At 39.5% G+C, this 23,460-nt stretch overlaps 2 protein-coding genes across 14 annotated transcripts in view; both read left to right on the forward strand.

Moving 5' to 3' along the window:
- Positions 1-23,460, forward strand: part of LOC310739668 (protein HID1-like) — a 484,702-nt gene that overhangs the window by 388,251 nt on the left and 72,991 nt on the right. The window lies entirely within an intron of this gene.
- Positions 1-23,460, forward strand: part of cep112 (centrosomal protein 112) — a 138,605-nt gene that overhangs the window by 39,912 nt on the left and 75,233 nt on the right. For 11 of the 12 annotated variants that reach the window (XM_083565802.1, XM_083565807.1, XM_083565798.1 and 8 more), the window contains 6 exons: positions 8,295-8,381; positions 13,681-13,780; positions 13,945-14,063; positions 17,682-17,825; positions 22,084-22,238; positions 22,366-22,495. In XM_083565802.1, the coding sequence (XP_083421928.1) occupies positions 8,295-8,381; positions 13,681-13,780; positions 13,945-14,063; positions 17,682-17,825; positions 22,084-22,238; positions 22,366-22,495 (735 nt within the window). The remainder of the gene's footprint in view (positions 1-8,294; positions 8,382-13,680; positions 13,781-13,944; positions 14,064-17,681; positions 17,826-22,083; positions 22,239-22,365; positions 22,496-23,460) is intronic. The other variant, XM_083565800.1, reaches the window with a different exon arrangement.

Genomic DNA, 23,460 nt, shown 5'->3' on the forward strand with positions numbered 1-23,460 from the left:
AAAAATCCAAACATAGACCTGTTACTAAGGCTTTATCTCTAAAAGCCGAACTGAGTTCAAGACGCAGAGCTATAAATGTGCGTGTTTTGCAAACACTCCCCAAGGAACTGCGTAAAAGCCTCAACAGCTGCTCGATGCCGTTCTGTCTTTTTCCCCTCTCTCATCCTTCCATCAAAGTGCCTTCATCTCTCCTCCACCCCAACCCATTCTGTTTCTTCCCTAAGAATGTTGCGGCATCTCTGCGAACATGACTGAACAGACGAGCAGTTGTCGCACGCCTCGACGACTGTAAGAGAAAGAGTTTTCTTCAATCCGCCATTGATGTAGTTTGACAAACTTTGCTTGAAAGGTGTCTTTTGGAGGCGTTACAAACACCACCACCACCACCACCAAAAGAAAGCACCACACCGCCCATGTTAGCGTCTGCGCCAGCAGGAACTGTTTGAATGCGTGGCTTCACTCGGCGCAATCTTCTCCTCAGACAAGTCTCCTGTGGTCTCTCTGGTCGCACAAGATAAAAGGCATGAGCAGAAATCAGAAAACATGCAAGGCTGCCTTCCAAGGCTTCTCGAAAGTAGGGCAGATTAAGGTGGCTAAGTGCAGGTTTCGCTAGAGCAGGTTCTCGTGAGAACCGCACAGCTCGACTTTTTTAGCTCATCATCCTCTTAATCTCACACCTCGTAACACGCCTGTGTATGTGTGTGTGTTTGCAGCCATAAGTGATTTAAGCCGGTAATGAGAATCTAATCTGAGTGTGTTGTGTGGCTGTGGTTTAGGCATCTTTCCCACATGTAGTATGTAGTCCGTTTGAATCACGCACTAGTGTCATTACCTCTTTACTGTGGCTGGTTTTGGCAGGGGATGAGACAGCTATCGGTCAGACGTTGAATCAGTAGATTAATTAGATAAACGGTAGCAATTCTATATCGAAAGTGGACTTGTATGTAATAAAGTGCCTTTTGGACACTTTCATGTATGGAGTGTTTAACTGTTTATCATTGAAGTGAATTATTTGAGTCTAATCATAAGAGCTGCATGGTGTAATTCTGCTTATGCCTTATCAATTGGCAAATATTTCAATATATTAATAAACAATTCTCTCAAAAAAAATTATCTCAGGTTGTCATGTTACTAAGAAATTGGAAAATGTAATCTTGGAAAAAAAGATTCAGTTCTTTTTACTTTCATTAGTGTTATGTATGAGGACAGTGTGACAGCAGTGAAGCGTGCAGTAGGAACGACAGACTGGGTCAATGTGGAGGCGGGACTGCATCAAGGATCGGCTCTGAGCCCTTTGTTGTTTTCAGTGGTGAATTTACAGGTTGACGGATGAGGTCAGACAGGAGTCTCCATGGACTATGATGTTTGTGGATGATATTGTTATTTGTGGTGGGAGCAGGATGAGAAGAGCCTGGAGAGGTGGAGGTACGTGCTGGAGAGAAGGGCAATGAAAGTCAGTAGGAGTAAGACAGAGTACATGTGTGTGAATGAGAGGAAGGGCAGAGGTGTGGTGTGGTTGCAGGGAGAAGATGTGGAGAAGGTGGATGAGTTTAAGTAACTGGGATCAACAGTGCAAAGTAATGGAGAGTGTGTTAGAGAAGTGAAGAAAAGAGTGCAGGCAGGGTGGAGTGGGTGGAGAAGAGTGGCAGGAGTGATTTGTGATAGAAGAGTATCAGCATGAGAGTGAAGGGGAAAATTTATAGGACTGTGGTGAGACCTACGATGTTGTATGGTTTAGAGACAGTGGCATTGAGTAAAAGACAGGAGGTGGAGCTGGAGGTAGCAGAGCTGAAGATGTTGAGGTTTTTGTTGGGAGTGATGAGGATGGATAGGATTACAAACAAGTTTATCAGTGGGACAGCGCATGTAGGACGTTATGGAGACAAGGTGAGGGAGGCGAGATTGAGATGGTTTGGACATGTGCAGCGGACGGACATGAGGTATATCGGTAGGAGAATGTTGAGGATGGAGCCACCAGGAAGGAGGTAAATAGGAAGACCAAGGAGGAGGTTTATGGATGTGGTGAAGGAAGATATGCAGGTAGTAGGCAGATGTAGAGGACAGTGGGGTATAAAGACGGATGATTCACTGTGGCAACCCCTAATGGGAAAAGCCGAAATAAGAATAAGTTGTTTATTATTAGTGTTAGAGTATGTGGAAAGTCTGCCATAAAAGTCCTTGTGTACAAGTTATAACTAGAAAAACTGTGTTGGTGCATAATCTATATGCATAATAATATATTTTAAAGCAAAACTCTTGTCCAAGCCATCTGTTATACAAAAATAACATAGCTTTCTTTGACCAATCAGATTGGAGAATGCTGTTTTTGACTAGGGATTTGCATGTCCATAACTAAGGCAGATGCGAGTCACATCTCGATGTACAGCCAACGATACAATGCATTAAAGATTACATATGAAGCAGCTATTGAAGCAATGCGATATGATTCGCCCCTATTTCCGATACAATTGCGATACGATTTCGATTTGATTCAACACAATGCGATTAATTGCAATGGAAAAAACATGATGACATCTACTAATAATTATATATAAATAAATAGGTTTTAACTGATGCAGATATGTTAAAAACGTTGCATTGTGATACAGATGCCAACTTGCATCACATGCACACTTTCTGTCAGTGTGTGTGTGTGTGTGTGTGTGTGTGTGTGTGTGTGTGTGTGTGTGTGTGTGTGTGTGTGTATATATATATATATATATATATATATATATATATATATATATATATATATATATATATAAAATATGAGTGAGAGAGAGAGAGGTGTTGGGTGTCTTGGAATAACAGTAAAGTGATATTTTTGTCTTAATTATCATCCCAAGGTAATAGGGATCTCGGCTACAAGGACAATCGATTTTCAGTGCAAATACGGAAAAAACTACATTCAAACACATAATTCACTACACTCAGGTTGCCAAGCGGTCTAAGTATAATTAAAAAGGCACAAATGCAGTACATGTCTAACGCAGGTTTCTGAAATCCTCTTGCAAGCAAACCGAACAACACCTCATAAAGACCTTCTTTAACCGTCTAGCCAGAATATATTAGTTTGTAGTTCCCTTTGTAACTGGCCCCGACTGAAATCATCTTCAGTGGAAAGAAATACAATACTGAACTTTAAACCACAGCGCTGTTGAATCCCTAAATCTGATTGGTCAGAAGGTGTTAACTGATCATCTACAACAGCATCTCTGACATCAGAGCTATATACAGTATTAATGCATTTTTATATCTCATACACAGGGACATGGTTTCAAAAATTGCATTTTGAAATAGACTTTTTTGTTTAAATAGATATTTATATAATTGAAGTCTCTGGTGTCAGACAATATTAGGAGAATCTTCAGGTTTCTGGTTTTAGAATGAAGAATGTTTTTGTTGTTTGGTTTTGTTTGGACTTACGAAGTTCAAGAGAAAGAAATATTAGTTTATATATAAATATATAGTTAGTAAAATCTTTACAGCATTTATATTGTTAGTAATGACTTGTATTGTGGACATGATGCTGTATGGGGAAAAAAATTCTGGATACCGGACCATATGATTTGTATATGCTTATTCCTAATTTCTATATGCTTTTTAAGCATTCCACATTTACTCCCATTTTGCTGTTATAATAATACAATAACTTTTAGATTTTGAAGTGTGCTTGTGGAGACTTGTGATCATTCAGCCACAACGGTGTCAGTACTGATGTCAGGTCTGAGGAGGCCTGGGGTGCAGTCACTTATTCCAGTCATTTATTCCGAAAGTGTTCAATAGGTTCGAGTTCAGAGATCTTTATTCGAGATCTTCCATGCCAACCCATGTAAACCATATCTTCATGGAGCTGGTTTTGTGCACAAGAGCACAAGAGAATATAGTGTGCGAGCGTTCAATAAAGTTGAGTATTTTTGGACATTCAACAGGTACAAATAATCGTGAAGTTCGGTAAAGAATGATGGAATATAAAGATTTAAATCATGGTGTATTAAATGGCTCAGAAAGCACATTTGTAAAACCAATTTCTTTACTGATTGGCCAGTGAGAGTTTTGTGATCTTAACAATTGTAGACAGAGTTATTACCCTTTTGTCTTTAAATATACCAAAAGATAGTTAATTGAAAACAGTCTAATTTATTGGCACATTGCGGAGGATTAGTTATATTTTGATTGTCTTTTTTTATATAACCACGTGCCATGTTTTGTTATTTTTAACTTCGCTAAAATGCGACCGATAGTGTTTAGAATTTATTCAGAATAGCCTTTATTTGTCACATATACATTACAGCACAGTGAAATGTTGTTCTTCGCATATCCCAGCTTGCTCTCCTTACATCTACTGTACATTTATGGCATTAGGCAGACACCCTCATCCTGAGCAACTTAAAAAGTTCTCATTTATACACCTGAGCACTTGAGGGTTAAGGGGCCTTGCTGATGGGCCCAGCAGTGTTGTTTGGTGGCACTCGGATTGAGATTCATTATTTTTTTAAATTTAATTCCCAAAACAAATAAGAACTATGGCCCTTATACTGTTTATTCACAGCATTTTGTAGACACCCTTATCAATGAACGATTATCTTCCTTTTTTTTCTTTTTTCTTTCAAACATCAATATGCTTTTATGAGCATTCCGACTTTCACTCAGTGATTATTTGTTGATCGGGTGAGCGCGTATGAAGCACGCCCGACAAAAGATACGTACGGGACAGTTAATATTTGATGTTTTGCCGCCTCCCTTGTATCCTCACATTGGAAATCAGTGCGCTGTGTGATTTTATCTGATGTAAAGACGGTGGCAGATTACAGTGTAAGGTGAGCCGGCTTCTTAGAAGTAAGCCGAATAGCTCAATTAACACTCCCTAACCTGTAATCTGTGTAATCTGTGCTATCATAGTGCCAGATGTTTACTCCTCAGCAAGAGATGATTTCCTGCTAGACAGCTGAAAAGGTGTGTGTGTGTGTGTGTGTGTGTGTGTGTGTGTGTGTGTGTGTGTGTGTGTGTATTGGTGGGTGTGTTGAGCAATTCATGAGGTTAACTATATTAATTAAATCATGATGGGCTATTATAAGGGATAATTGCTGCAATTACATTGGAAAGGTAGCTTCACTCGTTCAACAACCCTCTGACATACTGCTACAGTGTGAACGGTGATGAGTTTACAAATATAGGCGAAGAATTATCATTGCTTATTTGAATAAATTGTCAAATCTTAATTCAGCTTGAACTAATTCAACTGTTTATTATTACTTTATCATTTTATACATGGCAGAGTCTCTACATTATATAGGCTGGCTGTTGTTGGAAACTCTAACCCCAATTTCTTTGTCTTTTTTTCTTTTCTTTTTTTTTTTTTTTTTCTTCCCTTGATTGCTCTTTCAACTCTCATGATTTTTTTTTTATAGCCATTAAAAGGAACGTTTCATTATATTCAAAGCATCACATTAAACGATAAGCATGTAAAAAGAAGTGTGTGTGTGTGTGTGTGTGTGTGTGTGTGTGTGTGTGTGTGTGTGTGTGTTTTATCCGAAAATATGAAATTAATTTACATTCTGTCACATACTCACATTGCACTCATTTCAATGTGACACGTTTTCTGGATCATGCGTTGTTTTTAAAGGACAGAGCCTTAGATGGTAGCGAAAGACAAAGGTATCAGTTCGAGACAGGCTTAAAGTTAGCATACATCATGTTGTTGTCAAGATTCCAGTGTGCATCTTGGCAAAGGGCTTACCCTTAAATACAGTTCGGCTACAATGAATACCAGTAAAAATAAAAAAATAAAAAAACATTTTCTGTGTTGATGTTCTGTAGTCAATGTAAATATCAAGAATGTATATATATTTCTCTTCTTGAGCCAGGCTTGGGCAGCTCTGGCTGCTTCTGTAAATGATGAAAAGGATTATGGGATATAAACAGCTTTAAAAACTGATGAGTGGATCTTTCATAAGAAGGCCTTCCTGTTTGTTTCAGATACACCCATAATAGCAAAGAAAAACACTCAGCAGCATCACTATAAAGCTTCCATATTGTGAGTTTTATTTGGTTTGTGTGTAATATTTTCGATTAGTATGCATTATGGTAAAATCGAAGATTGTTCACACACATTGTTTGGTTCTCAGTGCTAATTACGTTTATACAGCACATACCATTTTCTGTCAAAGAACAATGCAAGCTTTCATCTACAGTAAACCTTTCTCTCTTTTTTTTTTTTGCGCCATTCTGTGCCCTAGGGAAGATCTGATAAGGCAGTGGCTGTCCGATGAATGATCGGAGTCCCTGCTCAGCCCGGGGCGAGGGAGGCGCTATTCAAAAGTGCCGCACTTGCCAGATCAAACATGCCACATCAGGAATGCCTGGCGGCCGTGTTGTTGAGAGACACAGCAGAAGGATGTACAAAGTGTGCGTCTCTGTGAGGGAGTGAGAAACAGCCCCACCCAGTTCTGCTTAGCTAGGACCTGAATTAATGTGTATACGTATGAAAGTACAAGAGACCGCACACACCTCTGCATGATAATACAGACCTGTATGGGTTCGCCGTCCTGAAAGGCCTCGGAGAAGCCGCGTTGCAACTCGCCTCAGAAAAGCGTTGAACTTTTGATCCCAGAGACATCGAGCTGAATTACAAGGCCTGGCTGAGAGGAACTTAATTACTCCTCTCTTGGCCTTTCTTCACTCTAGCACTGTTATTGACATGAGCGCTACAGCGCAAGCAGAACTAGCCAGGCACGTTGCTTCTTCTGAGCCGAAGCTGAGTTTTAAGCAAAAGAAAAAAAAAAGGTGGATTGAATTGCTAATGAACATTGATTCCTCACTTTGTGGTATTTCCACAGAGTTGTATCTTTTTTTTTTCCATCTTACCTTTCCACATTCTGAGCAAAACCAGCTCAGGCTTAGTGAACAGATGGTCTGCTCTCTTTTGTTTGTTCTCTTAATGGCTTCTTGTGCCAGGAAACAACATTGTGGCTGATTTGCTCATTGTTGAGATGAATTTCACTTGAGCAAATATAAAAAAAAAATTCATACGAGTTACAAAACTTTTGATGTTTTTTTTTTCTATAATATGAATGAGAAAATGCCTACGATGGATCGCTCGGAATATTTGTGTGGCTGGCATTTCCTCCTCCGTGATTCTGTTTAATGGGAACTCATCCCCCCCTGGGAAATTACGTGCCACCATAAAAGTGAGTGTTGATAAATAAAACAATTGATATGAATTCGAAAAGTATTGGGACTTTGGGTGAGGAAGCAATTTTTCCGATACTGTTTACATGGCTTGGAGTGGAAGATCTTGAGTGGCCTGCTATAGAGCGCTAACCTCAACCCTATTGAACACCTTTGGGATGGTGAACATGGACTGCAACACAGACCTCCTTTTCCTATATCAGTACCTGACTTTACTAATGTAATGTAATAATGTATTATTGTGTACATTGTCAAGAGCTCCTGAAAATAGTTGTGATTTGTTTTCTCCATTTCTTAGCATTACTCTCCTGCTTGATGTACATTTTCAATAGCTCTGGGAGTTGAATTTTGATTTTTCTCTTTTCAATGGCTTCGTCTGTTCCGAGTGCTTTCTATTAACCATCTATTCATTGATGCCAAGTCAGGAAGCCAAGATTTTGCCTTCAGATATTCTGTTCTGGTTTTTATTTTACTTGAGTCAGAACAACAACAGAGTAATCAGAATATTAGCCTAAGTATTACTGCTGCAAGGTTTTATCGAGGACACAAACATTGTAGACCAGAGGTTCTTCAAAATGCGGTGTATGTAGCATAATTGTGTTTGTGTATGGGTGTGGTCCGTGATTTAATTTTTTTATATATTATTTTTTCTTAACAAATAGGGGTGCAAATTTGAATTAAATAGGTTTACCTCATACCTCAATAGCTCAACAAACAAGTATGCTTCTAAATAATAAGCACAAAATGCTCTATAAGTGAGTTGAGGAAGTTGAGAAGTTGAGGAACAGCTCAGTGGCCAGATCATTGTACAAAACGGCTAGAGGATTATTGTAACGCATTTTAGGTAACGACTTAAAAAATAAAAGTTAGAATTTTTTTAAAATAAAACCCAATCTGTACTGAGATACATTTTGTAGGGTGCATCAATATGGTTATTGCATGATGAAAAGCTCTCGTTTTTGAACACTCATTTACTCAAAAATGTCAAAGTAATCGAAAATGCACATCTCATTCATGTTCCGTGATCAGTCCCAGTAGTGTTTTTTTTTACTCTACAAAAGGAGTTTAAACATTGATTTGTGTGCTATATTTTTCCCTCCCAGACTGAAATGAAAACCAAAGTTCTGGAGGCCAAGTACCAGGAGGAAAAGCTGAAGCTCCAGCAGAGACACGACGCTGATGTTCAGAAGGTTTTTCTCTATTTCCTGTCGTTTGCTCGTCTTTCCCCTAACACCTCCGTTTGGTTTGCCCATTGCACTGGCTCACTCTCAGCGCCTCATGATAGTGATGCATTTTAATGATAAACCCTGTAACTTGCTTTTATCTCAAAGACAATTTAAGATTCTTGGCATAATCTTTGGCAGGGTGTATTTAAAACTTTTTTATCAGCTTCCTGATGAATCATTCGTTGATTATTGTGAGGTCCATGTGTTTCAAATGGCATCAATGGGTTAAATGTAATGTACATAGAAAAAGCCATTGCTGTGTAAAGTGTCCATTTGAATGACAGAAAGTACCGTCAGAGCCGTTTAAGAGTTAAGAATTCACCAGCTAATATATTTGACTTAGTTATTTTTTGGTTGTTGTTTGTAGGTTTATGATTTGCCATTAAGAACAACTACCAAAAACACTTTTTTTGCTAATTTAGTTTGTTAGCAGGGTGGAGGAAAAAAAGTTTAGATAAATCAGTGAAGTTTGATAGTCAAAAATGATGTCATGAGGTAATAAACCTACAGTGAAAACATAATTACTGTGGTTAAGTATCACTAATTTTCTTATCACGTGGCTGGTACACAAAAACGTTAAAACTGGGCTGACACCAGGCTGCTATATTCAGGAATTTCTGGCGCTGAAACCAGACCGACCATCACTTTGTCTCACTCAATTTCATATCTAATTATACCGGAATCTAAGATTTACAAATAAAATACAAATAAGTCTCTCTCTTACATAATCAATAAAACCCAGATTGAAAGATTTTCTCTTGATTGGTATCCACTGTGCAATGTTTCTAGATTAAAAAAAAACCTCCAGTGCAGCCAGAAATTAATAATAAATACAAAAGACGTTTGTCTGAATGAAACAAAGATGCAAATCTTAATCCCATGTGTTTGTAATTAATGACTAAAAAAATTGGGTAATTAAAAAAACTGGATTATTTTAATTATAGCTCAGCTATTAGGGCAGAAGTAAGAGGTCTTAGTGTGTATAGGTAACACTCGCATTCTGTCATAATTGCTGACTAATAATAAGTAGCTATGCAGGTGCACCTGTTGCTAAATTTAATCCTGAGAGTTGAAAGTCGATCCTATTTCTATTTCTTGCTAAAGACATGTCTGTTTAAAAGTCCATATACCCCTCATAAAGAGAGAAAAGTCACAGGCGGCTTGGCGTCTCTTTACACACACACACACGCGCGCACACACAAAAGATGCACTAAAAGCGTGAAATGGCGCTGCCTAAAAGCAGCACATCTCCCAAAAAGCAGGCGCCGGACTCTCCCGCCCCGTCATGACTTTCCCATGTGCCGCCTGAAATGCTCTCTCTTAAGAAGGCGATTAGAAAATTACATGTGTCCCTAAATGCTTCATGAACTTCTCTTTACCCTTCTCTCCCTCTCCCATTCTGTCTCATCCAGGGGCTTTCATCTCTCAGGATGACAAGCTTAGCAGCAGAGTGCACTTCTGAGGACTAAAACAGGCCAAATAATCCAATGATGGGCACTATGACCCCCCCCCCCCCCCATCCTCCTCATAGTGTGAAAATAATAACTTTTAGGGGATGCTTTTTCCTGTTTAAATCAGAAGTCAGTGTTTCAAGGAAAGCGCACCTCTCCAGAAATGTACCCTATTCTTCCCCCCCCCATACTTTTTTTGTCCACTCTCTCTCCTCTCCTGCCCTAACACCCTCCTTTATTAGTGAACATGAGAGAAAAGGGATGTGAAGGCTGGACCCTAGAAAGCACATTTTAAATTAGAAGCTCCATTGCATTTCCTCCTTATTACTGAGGTAAAAAAAAAGCCCTTTGAAGACTGGTTGGTGTGAGTTTTCCCCTCCAGTGTGTAAAAACCTCAATAGCTTTCCATGGACTCCATACGCACTAATTATTCTCATGGCTCCTTGCATTAAATCCGGAATGAATTTGTGTTCGGTTCCGTACGCAGCTGTAGAGCATGAACAAGTGAATAGAGCTTTAGATCTGCATCAAAGCCCTTCGGGGAGGATGTCAATATTTGCTCAGGTGCGACTTTTGCTGCAAACGGTATACAAACTTGAAGACAACATCCACATCGAGAGCTTGTCTTGTCCTTGCCGGTGGGTGTCTCTTGTTCTCTCACCCCTCACTCAGCAGCCTGCTGGGTTTCGATTACTGCCCGCTCCTTCTTGCTTTAGAAGCACGCTCAGGACTGCTGGGACACCAGTTGCACAGCTTTGAACTGAAACCCCAAATCCTGCGGGGAGTCGTGCATCAGAAGAACAAATGGCCAAATCAAAATTAACAAATGGACCCCCCTCTTGACCACCACCTTAGATGAAAGGGAATATGTTTTTAGCTTGTTTTTTGTTTTTCTGGCAACTCTAATCTGAAATGCTTGAGGCCTGTGCTAATCTCACATCCAGTTGGGACCAGACTAAACATGTGATTTAAAAAAAGTTAAACAATTAAAATTAAAAATACAAACTCTAAATATGGCAAGGACATCCTGTGCATGCTGGAAACTCTTAAAAGCATTAGGCAATTACTTAGAAATTCCTGACTACCTGGCAACTAATTTAGTATATTCTTCTGAAGAGACAATACTAGAGAAATTAAACTTGGATATACTTTAGAGTGCAATGTGCAGCTTATATAACAGTGTAGATTTACTGTCCTCTGAAAATAACTTAACACACAGCAATTATTGTCTAAATAGTTGGCAACAAAAGTGAATACACCCTAAGTAAACATGTCAAAACTTTGTCCAAAGTGTCATTATTTTGTGTGAGCACCAGTGTTATCTAGCACTGCCTTAATCCTCCTGGGCATGAAAATCACTAGAGCTGTACAGGTTGTTCTGAGATCCTCTTCCATTCATCCATAATGACATCATGGAGCTGCTGGATGTTAGACACATGGTGCTTCTCCACAGGAGACCTCCACAGGTGCTCAATAGCGTTCAGGTCTGGAGACATACTTGGCAACCCCTTCAGCAAGGCAGTTTTCATCTTGGCAGTATTTTCATGTTGGAAAACTGCTGTTCTGCCCAGTTTCTGAAGGGAGGGCATCATGTTCCCGCTTCAGAATGTCACAGTACATGTTGGAATCCATGTTTCCGTCAATGAACCGCAGCTCCCCAGTACCAGCAGCACTCTTGCCCAGACCATGGTGCTACCACCACCATGCTTGACTGTAGGCAAGACACAATTTTCTCTTTTCACCAGAGTGTTGCCACACATGCTGGATACTATCTGAGCCAAACAAGCTCATCTCAGTCTCATCAGACCACAGGACATGGTTCCAGTAATTCATGCTCTTGGACAGGTTGTCTTCAGCAAACTGTTTGTGGGCTTTCTTGTGAGCCAGCTTCAGAAGAGGGTTCCTCTGGGACGACGGCCATGCAAACCTGAGCACTGACAAGCGGACCTTCCTCTTCTGGAACCTCTAAAGCAATACTGGCAGCACCCATGCGTCTGTTTTTGAAGCAGATTCTGCACCTGACTTACAGCACAAGGACTCAATGTCTTTGATCGACCCCTGCGAGGCCTGTTCTGAACGGAACTCGTCTTGCAAATCCTCTGTATGACCATGGCCACTGTACTGTAACGCAGTTTCAGGCCTTACTGACCTTCTTGTAGCCTCGGCATCTTTGTGGAGAGCAACAATTCTAATTCTCAAATCCTCAGAGAGTTCTTTGCCATGAGGTGCCATGTTGAACATCCAGTAGTCATGAGAGAATTGTACTCAAAGCACCAAATTTGAACTGCTAATACAAGATACACAATATTTGTACAGTTTTGTCGAGCAGACAAAAACATGAACATGATGCATGATTTGCATGGTTACATGACATGCAGCTGTTATAACTTAAGGCATATTCTCTTTAGTTGCCAGCATTTTAGACAATAATGCTGTATGTTGAGGTATTTTTAAAGGACAGTAAATCTGTACTGTTATAAAAGCTGCACATTGACTACTCTAAAATATATGAAAGTGTCATTTCTAAAGTGGAAACTCTTCCTAAAATGAGCCTCTGACAGTGCTGCTATTTCTACATCTGGATGTTTCAGCATTGTGATGCGTATACATAATTAAATAATAAGCATATAATTTCAGGCAATGCCTACTACTGTTCGAGATATATATTCAAGTCATTAAACCCATACAGATAATAGCATAGGGTAACACCCTTTCTACTTGATAAACAAAAAACATTCCAGTCATGTGGTACTACCTGATGCTAAGATCTATATCTAAATACAGTATGACATCATGCTCAACCTTTTATATACCGTAGATAAGTGTTGAGTAATTAGGTGATTAGGCTGCCAAGTGACGAAGATGGTTTTCTTCGTCTTTGATTTGTACGAAGTTTATGCAAATACTATGCTGTTCATTTCTGACTTATTGGCTTTACCTCCTTTTTGAGGAATTTTCCACAATAAGCACTTATGTGTTTATATACGAATGTTTGCAAAGTATGCATTACTTATTTTTTACATAAGAATGTATTTTATTATTGCATCCGGACTGAAACAGCAATGGTCATCCATTATGAAAATAAAATCCATTATCAAAGTATGTACCAGTCCTTACTTGGAAACACTGCATACCTTTTATTTCAACACTTACCATATACCTACCAGTATGTAATATAACAATGATCAGCAAGGTTTCACTTTTTTCCTGTCAGAAATAAACAGTAATTAAACTTGTAAAAGAAATAGATGGCAATGTTTCACAAGAGTACAATAAACTTTCCCCAGAGGGAATAATGCAGCATTCATAAGACCTTTCGTCCCAGTTTTGGCTTATGATAAGATTAAAGATAATAACTATATACAGAGAAGTGCCAGAATACACAGAATATCTTTTTTCTTGTTCCACAAAACGCTATCAAGTACACACTCAGACATCACAAATGAATAGTTGGAGGACTGTAAAGAAGCTTTTAAACTGAAGATTCGTTATATATGGTGTTTTGCCTTTGATATACTGTACAATAATAATGATTTATTGGTTCAAAAGAATTCAATTAAGGTAGCTCTAGATCACTTTATAGGAGAAAGCCATTGAAACTAATCTCAGTTTTAGAGACAATGAGAGACACAGATATCTAATTGGCAACAGTTGGGTTTATGTGGGCAGGTTTTACAAGTTCTCTCAGAGTTGGCCTGCTACTGAAGAAAAATGCAATCCAATAAAATATGCATGAAACAAACAGCATTTAAAGCTCGAAAATAAGAGCTAGTAGTGTTCGAAGCTACTCAAAGGTCACTCTTATGTTGCAGATTTTACATCGTAAGAATGGCGAGATCGAGGAGCTGAAGTACTTGCACCGGTCCAAGCAGAAAGAAGCCGACGAGGCAGTGAAAGCACTGGAGAAAAAAGGTAAGAGGGGGACACAAATGTAGAAGTAATGGTGAAAATAGTTGTGGAGGGTTAGAACCTCAGATTGAAAAGTAAGAAAGTAGACTGAGGGATGCCCTGCGGCCAGGTCTACTATTTATTTTGTTTCTTTTTCACTCTCTCTATACTCCTCCTCTTCCCCACAGTTCAAAGCTTGCTTCGTGAATCCCAGGTCATCCGCCAGAGCAAAGACAAGCAGATCGCAGAGTTAAAGAAATTGTCGGATCAAAGTGCTGACTCTATGAAAAACGAATGGGAGAAGAAGGTACAGCTAGGCTCAAATGCCTTCGGTTCAGCTTGTGGAGCTCTTTGTATTTTATTTATTATTTTTTTTACTTTGAGGCAGAACTCGAGGCCTTCTCTTTAAGTTTAAGGCAGAGGAGAAGGCATCTTCTGAGTTACTATGTATTAACTGTGGAGGGGGAAAAACAACACCCTGTATGTTTTCCAGCTCTTTTTCTGTTGCTTGATGTTTGTGTGATTGAAGTTCTGTTCACTGCTTAGCAGCAGATGTACAGTTTATCCGTTTTGTTTTCAGGACAGCTGCAGAATACACAGTTTATCATTATAAAAATTCTATATATTAACAATATAATCATTAATATTGGAAAAAGGGATGGCCCTGATTAAAACCCACAAGATGTTGCTGTAGGTGTGGACAGCGTGTTTAGTGCTGCAGGTTGTTTCTGCCCCTGAGTGACACGAGAGAACACGTGTAGGAACCGATGGTGTCAAAATGCAGCAAGCTTCCAAGAAAGGAGGGAAGAGGGAAATCTCCTGTCAGTCACTGTAGATCACTATAGGCACTGTAGGTCTTTCCTTCTGGCATGTTTTACCCTGTGCAGGAGCAGCTTTTTCGAAAAATACATGCACATTATAAGGGTGTGGAGAAAGAGAGACAAGTGCTCTTTTTATTCATGAACTCTAAACACACTTTTTCACTGTTTGTTCTCTGCTTAGAGCTGGTCTGCTTTCTTTTGCTCCTTCTTATTGGTTACAGCCCAAACACCTGAAAGCACAAAAAAGGCAAGGTTGAGTAGACTGGCTGTAACAAGCCACAGATGAAACTTATCACGGGTTACCTGCTGGTTTGCTTGTCTTTACTCCACCCACAGCCGATGCTCGGCCCACCTTCGCTGCCACAATCCATATTGCTGGATTTTGTGCTTTGGTTGCTGGTGTCCAGTGGGGGACGAAGTACACAATCCATGTACTTGAGTTAAAGTAGAGACAGACTTAAAACCTTCCTTTAAACTTTCATGCGAGTAAAAGTACAAACGTATTTGTCTTCAAATGTACTTAAGTATCCAAAGTATTGTAATTTATTATGGCTGTAATGTTCCTATAATCATTTTTAGATCAGGTAAAAAGACACTAATGCTACTTTTAGCACACCAATGTATTAATAGAATGGTATTAATAAGTCAAAAACTAATTGATATCTATCAAAATGAGCCCAAAACCTTCTTTTTCAAGTATAAAAAAAAAAAAATGACATGAGTCATGAGTTTTTTGCCATCATTTATTACTTTTAAACTGTTTTGCTTGTTGTTCAACTGAAGTTGATCTGTATGTTGGTGATAAGGAGATACTACCAAGCGGCAATCAAAACATTTACAATTGAACACAAGTCATGCAGCCGCGTTTTGGATCATTTGCAGGTTCAAAAGTATGCACGCTCGACCATGCTTGCTGTGTGATTGACCAGTTAAGTTGTCATCCACTCATAAATAAAAACGAACGACAGATTTCACAAAATGTAGTAAAGTAAGATACAGTGGTGTGAAAAAGTGTTTGCCCCCTTCCTGATTTCTCATTTTTTTGCGTGTTTTTTCACACTTTAATGTTTCAGATCATCAAACTAATTTAAATATAAGTAAAAGATAACACAAGTGAACACAGCATGCAGTTTTTAAATGAAGGTTTTTATATTATTATTTTATTATAAACAAATTCCAAAACTACATGGCCCTGTGTAAAAAAGTGTTTGCCCCCTAAACCTAATAACTGGTTAGACCACCTTTAGAAGCAGCAACTACAATCAAGCGTCTGCGGTCACTTGCTATGAGTCTGTGAAGGAATTTTGGTCCACTCGTCTATGCAGAATTGTTGTAATTCAACCACATTGGAGGTTTTTTTTCACACCACTGTATTTGACTTGTAGTGAAGTTAATGTCTCCCCAAACGGAAATACTTCAGTAAAGTACAGAAGCGTGTAAAAGCTACTTAGGTACAGTAACGTATTGCATTTACCTTGTTACCGTCCACCACTGTGGTTGTCTGATAGGCAAGGTTGGTGTAAGCGAATCAGCGGCTCATTACGTTAAGGAGATAAGAAATAGGAAGTGTGGGACTGTGGTAACAACATAAATTTTCCCTTTTTGTAACTAACCTTTTGTAATAAATTAGTTTTAACAGCTATAAATGCACTCATGTTATAAATATTGTGACTATCTATGAATATAATAAATATTCATAAATACATATCCATTTATTGTTGTAACTAATGAATTTTGCAGATAAAAATCAGTTAATATGAAAAAAGCTGATTTGATTTGAACCTGAGTATTTAACACAGTAAAATGATCAGGGTTTCCAGAAGGTTTTCTTTTTCCAGCTCCTCTAAAGTTTTTCATCTGATTGTCTCTCTATATTTTAACACCATATAGACAAACGTTTTTGGACACTTGACCCTAAGAATTGTAATGTGCATTTATTAAAAATCCCATTCCACATTAATCCCTATTTGCGGTTGTAATAAACTCCACTCTCCCTGGAAATTGTTCTACTCCACTTTTTGGAGATTTTGGAGTGTGGTTGTTGAGTTTTGTGCTCATTCAGCCACAATGGTGTTTAGTTTACTAAACACCATTGCACTAACGTACACAGCCAGCGCTACAATTCATCCCAAAGGTGTTCAGTAGGGTTGAGGTCAGAGCTCTATAGCAGGCCACTCAAGATCTTTTACTCCAAACCATGTAACCTATGTCTTCATGGATTTCAGATTATGCACAAGGGCATTGTCATGCCAGAACAGGTTTGGGTATACAGAGTGTGTGTGTGTGTGTGATGTGTGTGTGTGTGTGTATATATATATATAACATTTTTATTATTATTTGTCTATTGTATTTTAATTCTGTTTTAAGTCTGTTTTTTGGCAGACAGTCAGTAAATTCTATTTTTTTTCCTAGTGGACAGTACTCCTAGGCTTGTATGATATTGGGGCTACTGACTAAATAAAATATTAACTAATTTCATTATTCAGAACTGATAACCTAATAAAAAAAAGGCAAATGAGTATTTCCATCGTTTCTGGTTTAAGGAGAAAAGCAATATTAGCAGCTGCACAACAAGAACTGAATATCAGCAGGAGCGATCACTAAAACTCAGCTGGATGGTGGAATTTTTAGTGGAACATACTTTAATAAATTCCATGTTATTTCACAGGAATGCACATGAAACACCCTCCTATAACTTTGACAGGAGGCGAGAATGCCCCACGAGTCTGGTCGGTAATTCATTGAGGAGCAGAAAGGCTGGTCTTTTGTCATATGTTTGAGTGAGATAGATTGCAGACTTCCTTTTTAAATGGGAACCTTGACAGGTGATATAAAATAATTATCACTGGATGTTATAGTTGTGTAGAATCTTGTAAGGATGATTAATTTGTTCAATCACACAAGCTAAGCACTACTGAAGATAGTATGTAATACGTGTCACTCCTAGGACTCGAAGGTTACGCAAATTTAGAGCAGGCGTCCAGGGTTATTGTGCTCATTACCAGTGTCAGCAAGGGAAATGATGAGGAAGTGTGGGATCTGAAATGTTAGCTTGATGAAGCTTATGGATTTCGTCTAACCAGTATGCTTCTCTTTACTGATAGCTGCACACTGCTATAGCGCAGCTGGAGCAAGAGAAGTTTGAGCTGCAGAAGAAGCACACAGATAACATCCAGGAGCTGCTGGAGGACACCAACCAGCGGCTGGCCAAGATGGAGGCAGAGTACGGCACCCAGACACGAGCCACCGTGAGTGACTTTTGCCCCACAGCACCGCACAGACAGATTTAGATGTCCCGCGTGTACAAAACGTGGCTGGGACAAAGAGTACATTGTGCCTTGGCGATCAACAGTGGCCAGAAAAGAAAGAGAAGTCAGCTTTGAGTTATGCTTTAATGAGATTCTGCACGTTCTGGATTCGACGGCAGCGGTGCAGGTAAGGCTGCAGTCTGTCAGCGGGGTCGAATTTTATAAGGGCTTCAAAAAGCACGCCGTGCCCTGCAGAGCAAAGACTTCTCTTTAATAATTAAACTCAGCAGCTTTTCAAGCATGAAGGAGTTCTCTGTCATTGGAAATTAGGTTCACCTATTCTGTTGGTTTAGGCTGCCCTTTTCAAACACACACACACACACACATCCTCCCGCCTGTCCTCATGTTGTGGCAGTTTTGTCAGGTGAGCTAAGCGGGCCTGGGCGGTGCCCCAGTTCTATTTGATGTTCCGATGCGACAGACTTTGTTGGCCGCATCCTCTTTCTTCATTTCTTTCCCCGTATTTTGGCAATATCTTTCATTTTTCTTGGGGGGGGGGGGGCATCTTTTCAAAACAATGCAACATATTTCATATACTTGTCCACAAAAGGTTACTGACCTAAACAAAGAACTGGGCTATTTAGTTAGAGTTTATTACATGTGTTTGAAAGTAGGGAATCCCCTGCTGAATCTCTATAGATGTAGCACAGTATCAGTATAGAACTCTTTTACATCAAATAAATCATGCTACACATAAATCCTGCAGGATTCGATATGACAGCACAAAAGACTTAGAAAGATACAACACATTGTTTTACATAGATGTATTTTTTACCATGTTACGTTCTCATCAACCATCCCAACTACTGTATATGAGAGAGTATCATTTACATTCCTGCTTAGATGCACAGCAGATTCGCTCTTTCATGCATTTTATTTGGGTCTTTTTTTACTCAGTGATCAAATCATAAAGTTATTTAATAAATCCACCCATGCTGTCAGGTGTAGAGGAGATTCCTTGATATGCTTCTTACAGAGCCACTCCTTGGTTATCCTGGCTGTGTGCTTCGGGTCATTGTCATGTTGGAAGACCCAGCCTCGACCAATCTTTATTGCTCTAACTGAGAGAAGGAGGTTGTTCCTCAAAATCTCGCAATACATGGCCCCGGTCATCCTCTCCTTAATACAGTGCAGTCACCCTGTCCCATGTGCAGAAAAACACCTCCAAAGCATGATGCTTCCACCCCCATGCTTCACAGTAGGGATGGTGTTCTTGGGAAGCTACTCATCATTCTTCTTCCTCCAAACACGTTTAGTGGAATTATGACCCAAAAGTTCTATTTTGGTCTCATCTGACCACATGACTTTCTCCCATGACTCCTCTGGATCATCCAAATGGTCATTGGCAAACTTAAGACGTGCCTGGACATATGCTGGTTTAAGCAGGGGAACCTTCCGTGCCATGCATGATTTCAAACCATGACATCTTAGTGTATTACCAACCTTGGGAACGGTGGTCCCAGCTCTTTTCAGGTCATTGACCAGCTCCTCCCGTGTAGTTCTGGGCTGATTTCTCACCTTCCTTAGGATCATTGAGACCCCACGAGGTGAGATCTTGCATGGAACCCCAGTCCGAGGGAGATTGACAGTCATGTTTAGCTTCTTCCATTTTCTAATGATTGCTCCAACAGAATACCTTTTTTCACCAAGCTGCTTGGCAATTTTCCCGTAGCCCTTTCCAGCCTTGTGGACGTGTACAATTTTGTCTCTAGTGTCTTTGGACAGCTCTTTGGTCTTGGCCATGTTAGTGGTTGGATTCTTACTGATTGTATGGGGTGGACAGGTGTCTTTATGCAGCTAACGACCTCACACAGGTGCATTTAATTTAGGATAATAAATGTAGTGGAGGTGGACATTTTAAAGGCAGACTAACAGGTCTTTGAGGGTCAGAATTCTAGCTGATAGACAGGTGTTCAAATACTTATTTGCAGCTGTATCATACAAATAAATAGTTTAAAAATCATATATTGTGATTTCTGGATTTTATTTTTTAGATTATGTCTCTCACAGTGGACATGCACCTACGATGACAATTTCAGACCCCTCCATGATTTGTAAGTGGGAGAACTTGCAAAATAGCAGGGTGTTCAAATATATATATATATATATATATATATATATATATATATATATATATATATATATATATATATATATATAATGTTTTCAAATACATGTTTTAAAATTTAAAATTTTATTATTACAAAAAAAGCAAATTTGAATTGTATAATATAAAAAAAGTGTTTATGAACAAAAAGTCATGCGACACACTTATGTCTGAGCCACTGAATTTGTGTGTGTGTGTGTGTGTGTGTGTGGCGATCCACTGCCTGCTGTGTTTATAGACTAGAATAAATATGTACCCCCCCATGTTTCTTCTATCAGAACTGCTTGGCATTTCCTCATCGTTTATCTCTTCATTGACTGCTATACATGTATATTTTCTTCTTCTTACATCATTACCCATTTTAGCGTTTGGCAGGTTTTGCTGAGGATATGTGACAGAGGTTTGGAACGAGAGCCTGCAAGGTTCACTGAGATAAATGTGTATTCATTCCAGGCCCTCCAGTCAAACCCCCACCCCCCTTTATCTCGCATTACCCAGGATCAGACTTCGAACTTCCCAATAAATCACTAGTCACATGCGTCATGATTGAAACTTGTCGTTCTTTAGATCATGCCACGTTTCACGCCGGCAGCTAACAAAGGCTCATTTTTCTGTTTCTCGCGAAGCCCGCCGCATCTGTGAAGCGACTCCTTTCAGTGGGGGCAACTTTCATCAGAATGGGGGCCGCGTATCTTAAATCAATAGACTGTCATCACGTACATCAACTTGCATTCCAGCTGCCATGTCAGGGACAGTGGCTTCCATTAAGGAGACCAAAAGAGCATGTGTGTGTGCGTGTGCGTGTAAAAGGTTCATTCCTTGATGTCTGGCTTTGTTTGAGCTTCCACATGTGCTGTCCAGGCCCCGTTTCATACAAACCATGTCAGCATAATGGCGATCATGAGATAATAAGTGTTCCTAATTACGCTTGATCTCCTGTTTGATGGCAGAAACCGTTTTTATTTTGTTTATGGTTTATGGCATCCCAGGTCTCCTCACCCTACATCAGTTCCCTGACTTCACTAACACTCTTGTGGCTGAACGAGCACAAAACTCCACAAGATCTTCTCGAAAGGGTGGAGGATTTTATAGCAGGAAACGGGAACGGACTATAGAATCGGACGTTCAGAAAGCACACACGAATCTTATAGTCAGGTGTCCACAAAGTTCTGTCCATATAGTGTCATTTATGTGATTGATGTAGTTTGTTGGATGAACTGATTTTGATGATGAAAATGACTTGTTCCTTTAGGAATTAATAATCAATACTCCATGGCAGGGCACACATTGTATTTTAATAAAAAAGATATATATTTTTTTAATTGTGAGTGATGCTTTGCTTGTGGACCTTCGAGCTCTTCGAGATCTTTCTACCCGAAGATATATGGGCACTACTGGTACAATGCAAGTTGGTCGGCAAAGCACCAGAAGTATGTCCCACATTATCTCTCGCGGATAGTCTTCAGTGTGATGTGGTTAAGACTACAGTTTTAAGAGCTTATGAGCTTGTCCCAGGGGCATACCGTCAGAACTTTCGAAACCTTAAGAAAGCGTCTTTCCAGACTTTTGTGGAATTTGTGCGTGAGAAAGGTGTCCTTGTCTGATAAGTGGTGTAGTGCCACTAAGGTAAATGATTACGCGTCCCTCCAAAAACTGATTTAACTGGAGGAGTTTAAGTACCGTATCCCGGGTCGTGGTGTACCTAAATGAACGTGCTGTTTCTACAAGCTCTCGAACAGGAGTTCTTGCTGATGAGTTCACACTCGCACACAAATCTGTTTTTGAAATTAAGTAGAACCGAAAGTACAAGTGAAAGGAGACCTAATCTTATTCAAATTTAATTTAAAATGAAACTAAAACTCGGTCTCAGTTTTGTCCTTTCTTCCAAGATCCATCACAAAAAACACCATACGTTCCTTCCCTACCCTAGACTTCAAAAGGAAAAGTAACACTTGGTTGCGTGTCAACACTTAAGCCTGAAGTCATTACCTCAGGAGTTTTCAGTTATAAGGATGCGCTTTATGCATTCGATAAGGTGAATAAAGGCATTTTTTTTTTACTCCCCGTCTCCGTGTGTGTTTGTTGCTATAGGAGCACACAGTGCAGGATCTGGAGGCACGGGTGAAGCAGCTTTCAGTGGAGGTGGAGAACAGCAACCTGCTCAGGCAGAAGGTCACACAGGAGAAAGCTGAGCTGGAGATCCACATTGCAGCTATCAGTTCTGAGCTGCAGGAGACCATATGCAGGTATTGTATACACACACGCACAAATTTATAACATGGTGTATAAATAATCAACATAGTGCCTTCTTGTGAAGTATCCACCCTTGAGTAGACATTGAGTAGACTTGTGTGTATGTGGTGTGTGTTTCAGGAATATGACTCTACAGCGGGAGAAGGATCTACAGAGTGAGCAGCATGAGGAGACACTACAAAAGCTCCAGGCCAAACACAATGCAGACATCAACCACTTTGAGCAGGAGCATGCACTGTCTGTAGCCAAGGTAGCCTCATGACAAGACCTCTACTCCTCAGTTTTTTCTCACTGATTCACATTTAGACTTTTGAAAGCTCAATCATGTTCTACAGGTGAGAACACGGTAGTGGTCCAGATGTTGATCTTGCTAGTGAGCTCTAGTGTGTGTAGTGAAGAAGTGATTCGACTCAAAATTATGGAATGCAGTCAATATTTTTGTATCTGTTCAGTGATTAAAATGATTAGATAGAGATTTTTCTTTTTAACACCACAGGTGGTGTTCATATTAACAATAAGCAAACTACTGCAAAACTCCAGCGAGCTGCTCACTTATTTTTATTTCACTTCCCCCCCAAAATGATTATTAATTCCAAACACTGTTCCACATAGTGTCTGTCTGCACTATGCAACCCTGGCTGACTCCAAGTCATCGGAGTAAGTCACCATAAATGTAATGAATTGTGTTGTGCCATAAAGGTTCATGCATTACATATATTCTATATATAAAATATACTCTGATCTATAGAACATATAATAAACAAATGCTATATACAGAAAGATTAAATTAACTCAATGGAGTTGTGTAAGTGTTCGCTTTTGCTGTGATTTGGGACCGTTTCACTTGTCTACAAGTATTCAATGATTCTAGTATTGGATAATATTTACAATAATTTGCACCCCTTATGTTTTAGGCTTGTTACTATATTATGGGTACTTCTTTCTTCCAGAGTACAAATACACAATATGGACAAAAGTATTGGGACACCAATACAATGACTTTTCCAGCCAAATACGGTTATTCCCCAAACTGTTACCACAAGGTTGAAGGCACACAATTGTATAGGAATGTCTTTGATCGTGGTAGCATTACATTTTCCCTCTACTTAAATTAGGAGACACAAAAACCTGTTCCACCCTGTGCACAAAGCCAGCTCCATGAAGATAAGGTTTACATGGGTTGCAGTAGAAGATCTTGATTTGAATGCAGTAGAG

Source organism: Silurus aristotelis, assembly GCF_946808225.1.
Source record: "Silurus aristotelis genome assembly, chromosome: 17".
NCBI lineage: Eukaryota > Metazoa > Chordata > Actinopteri > Siluriformes > Siluridae > Silurus > Silurus aristotelis.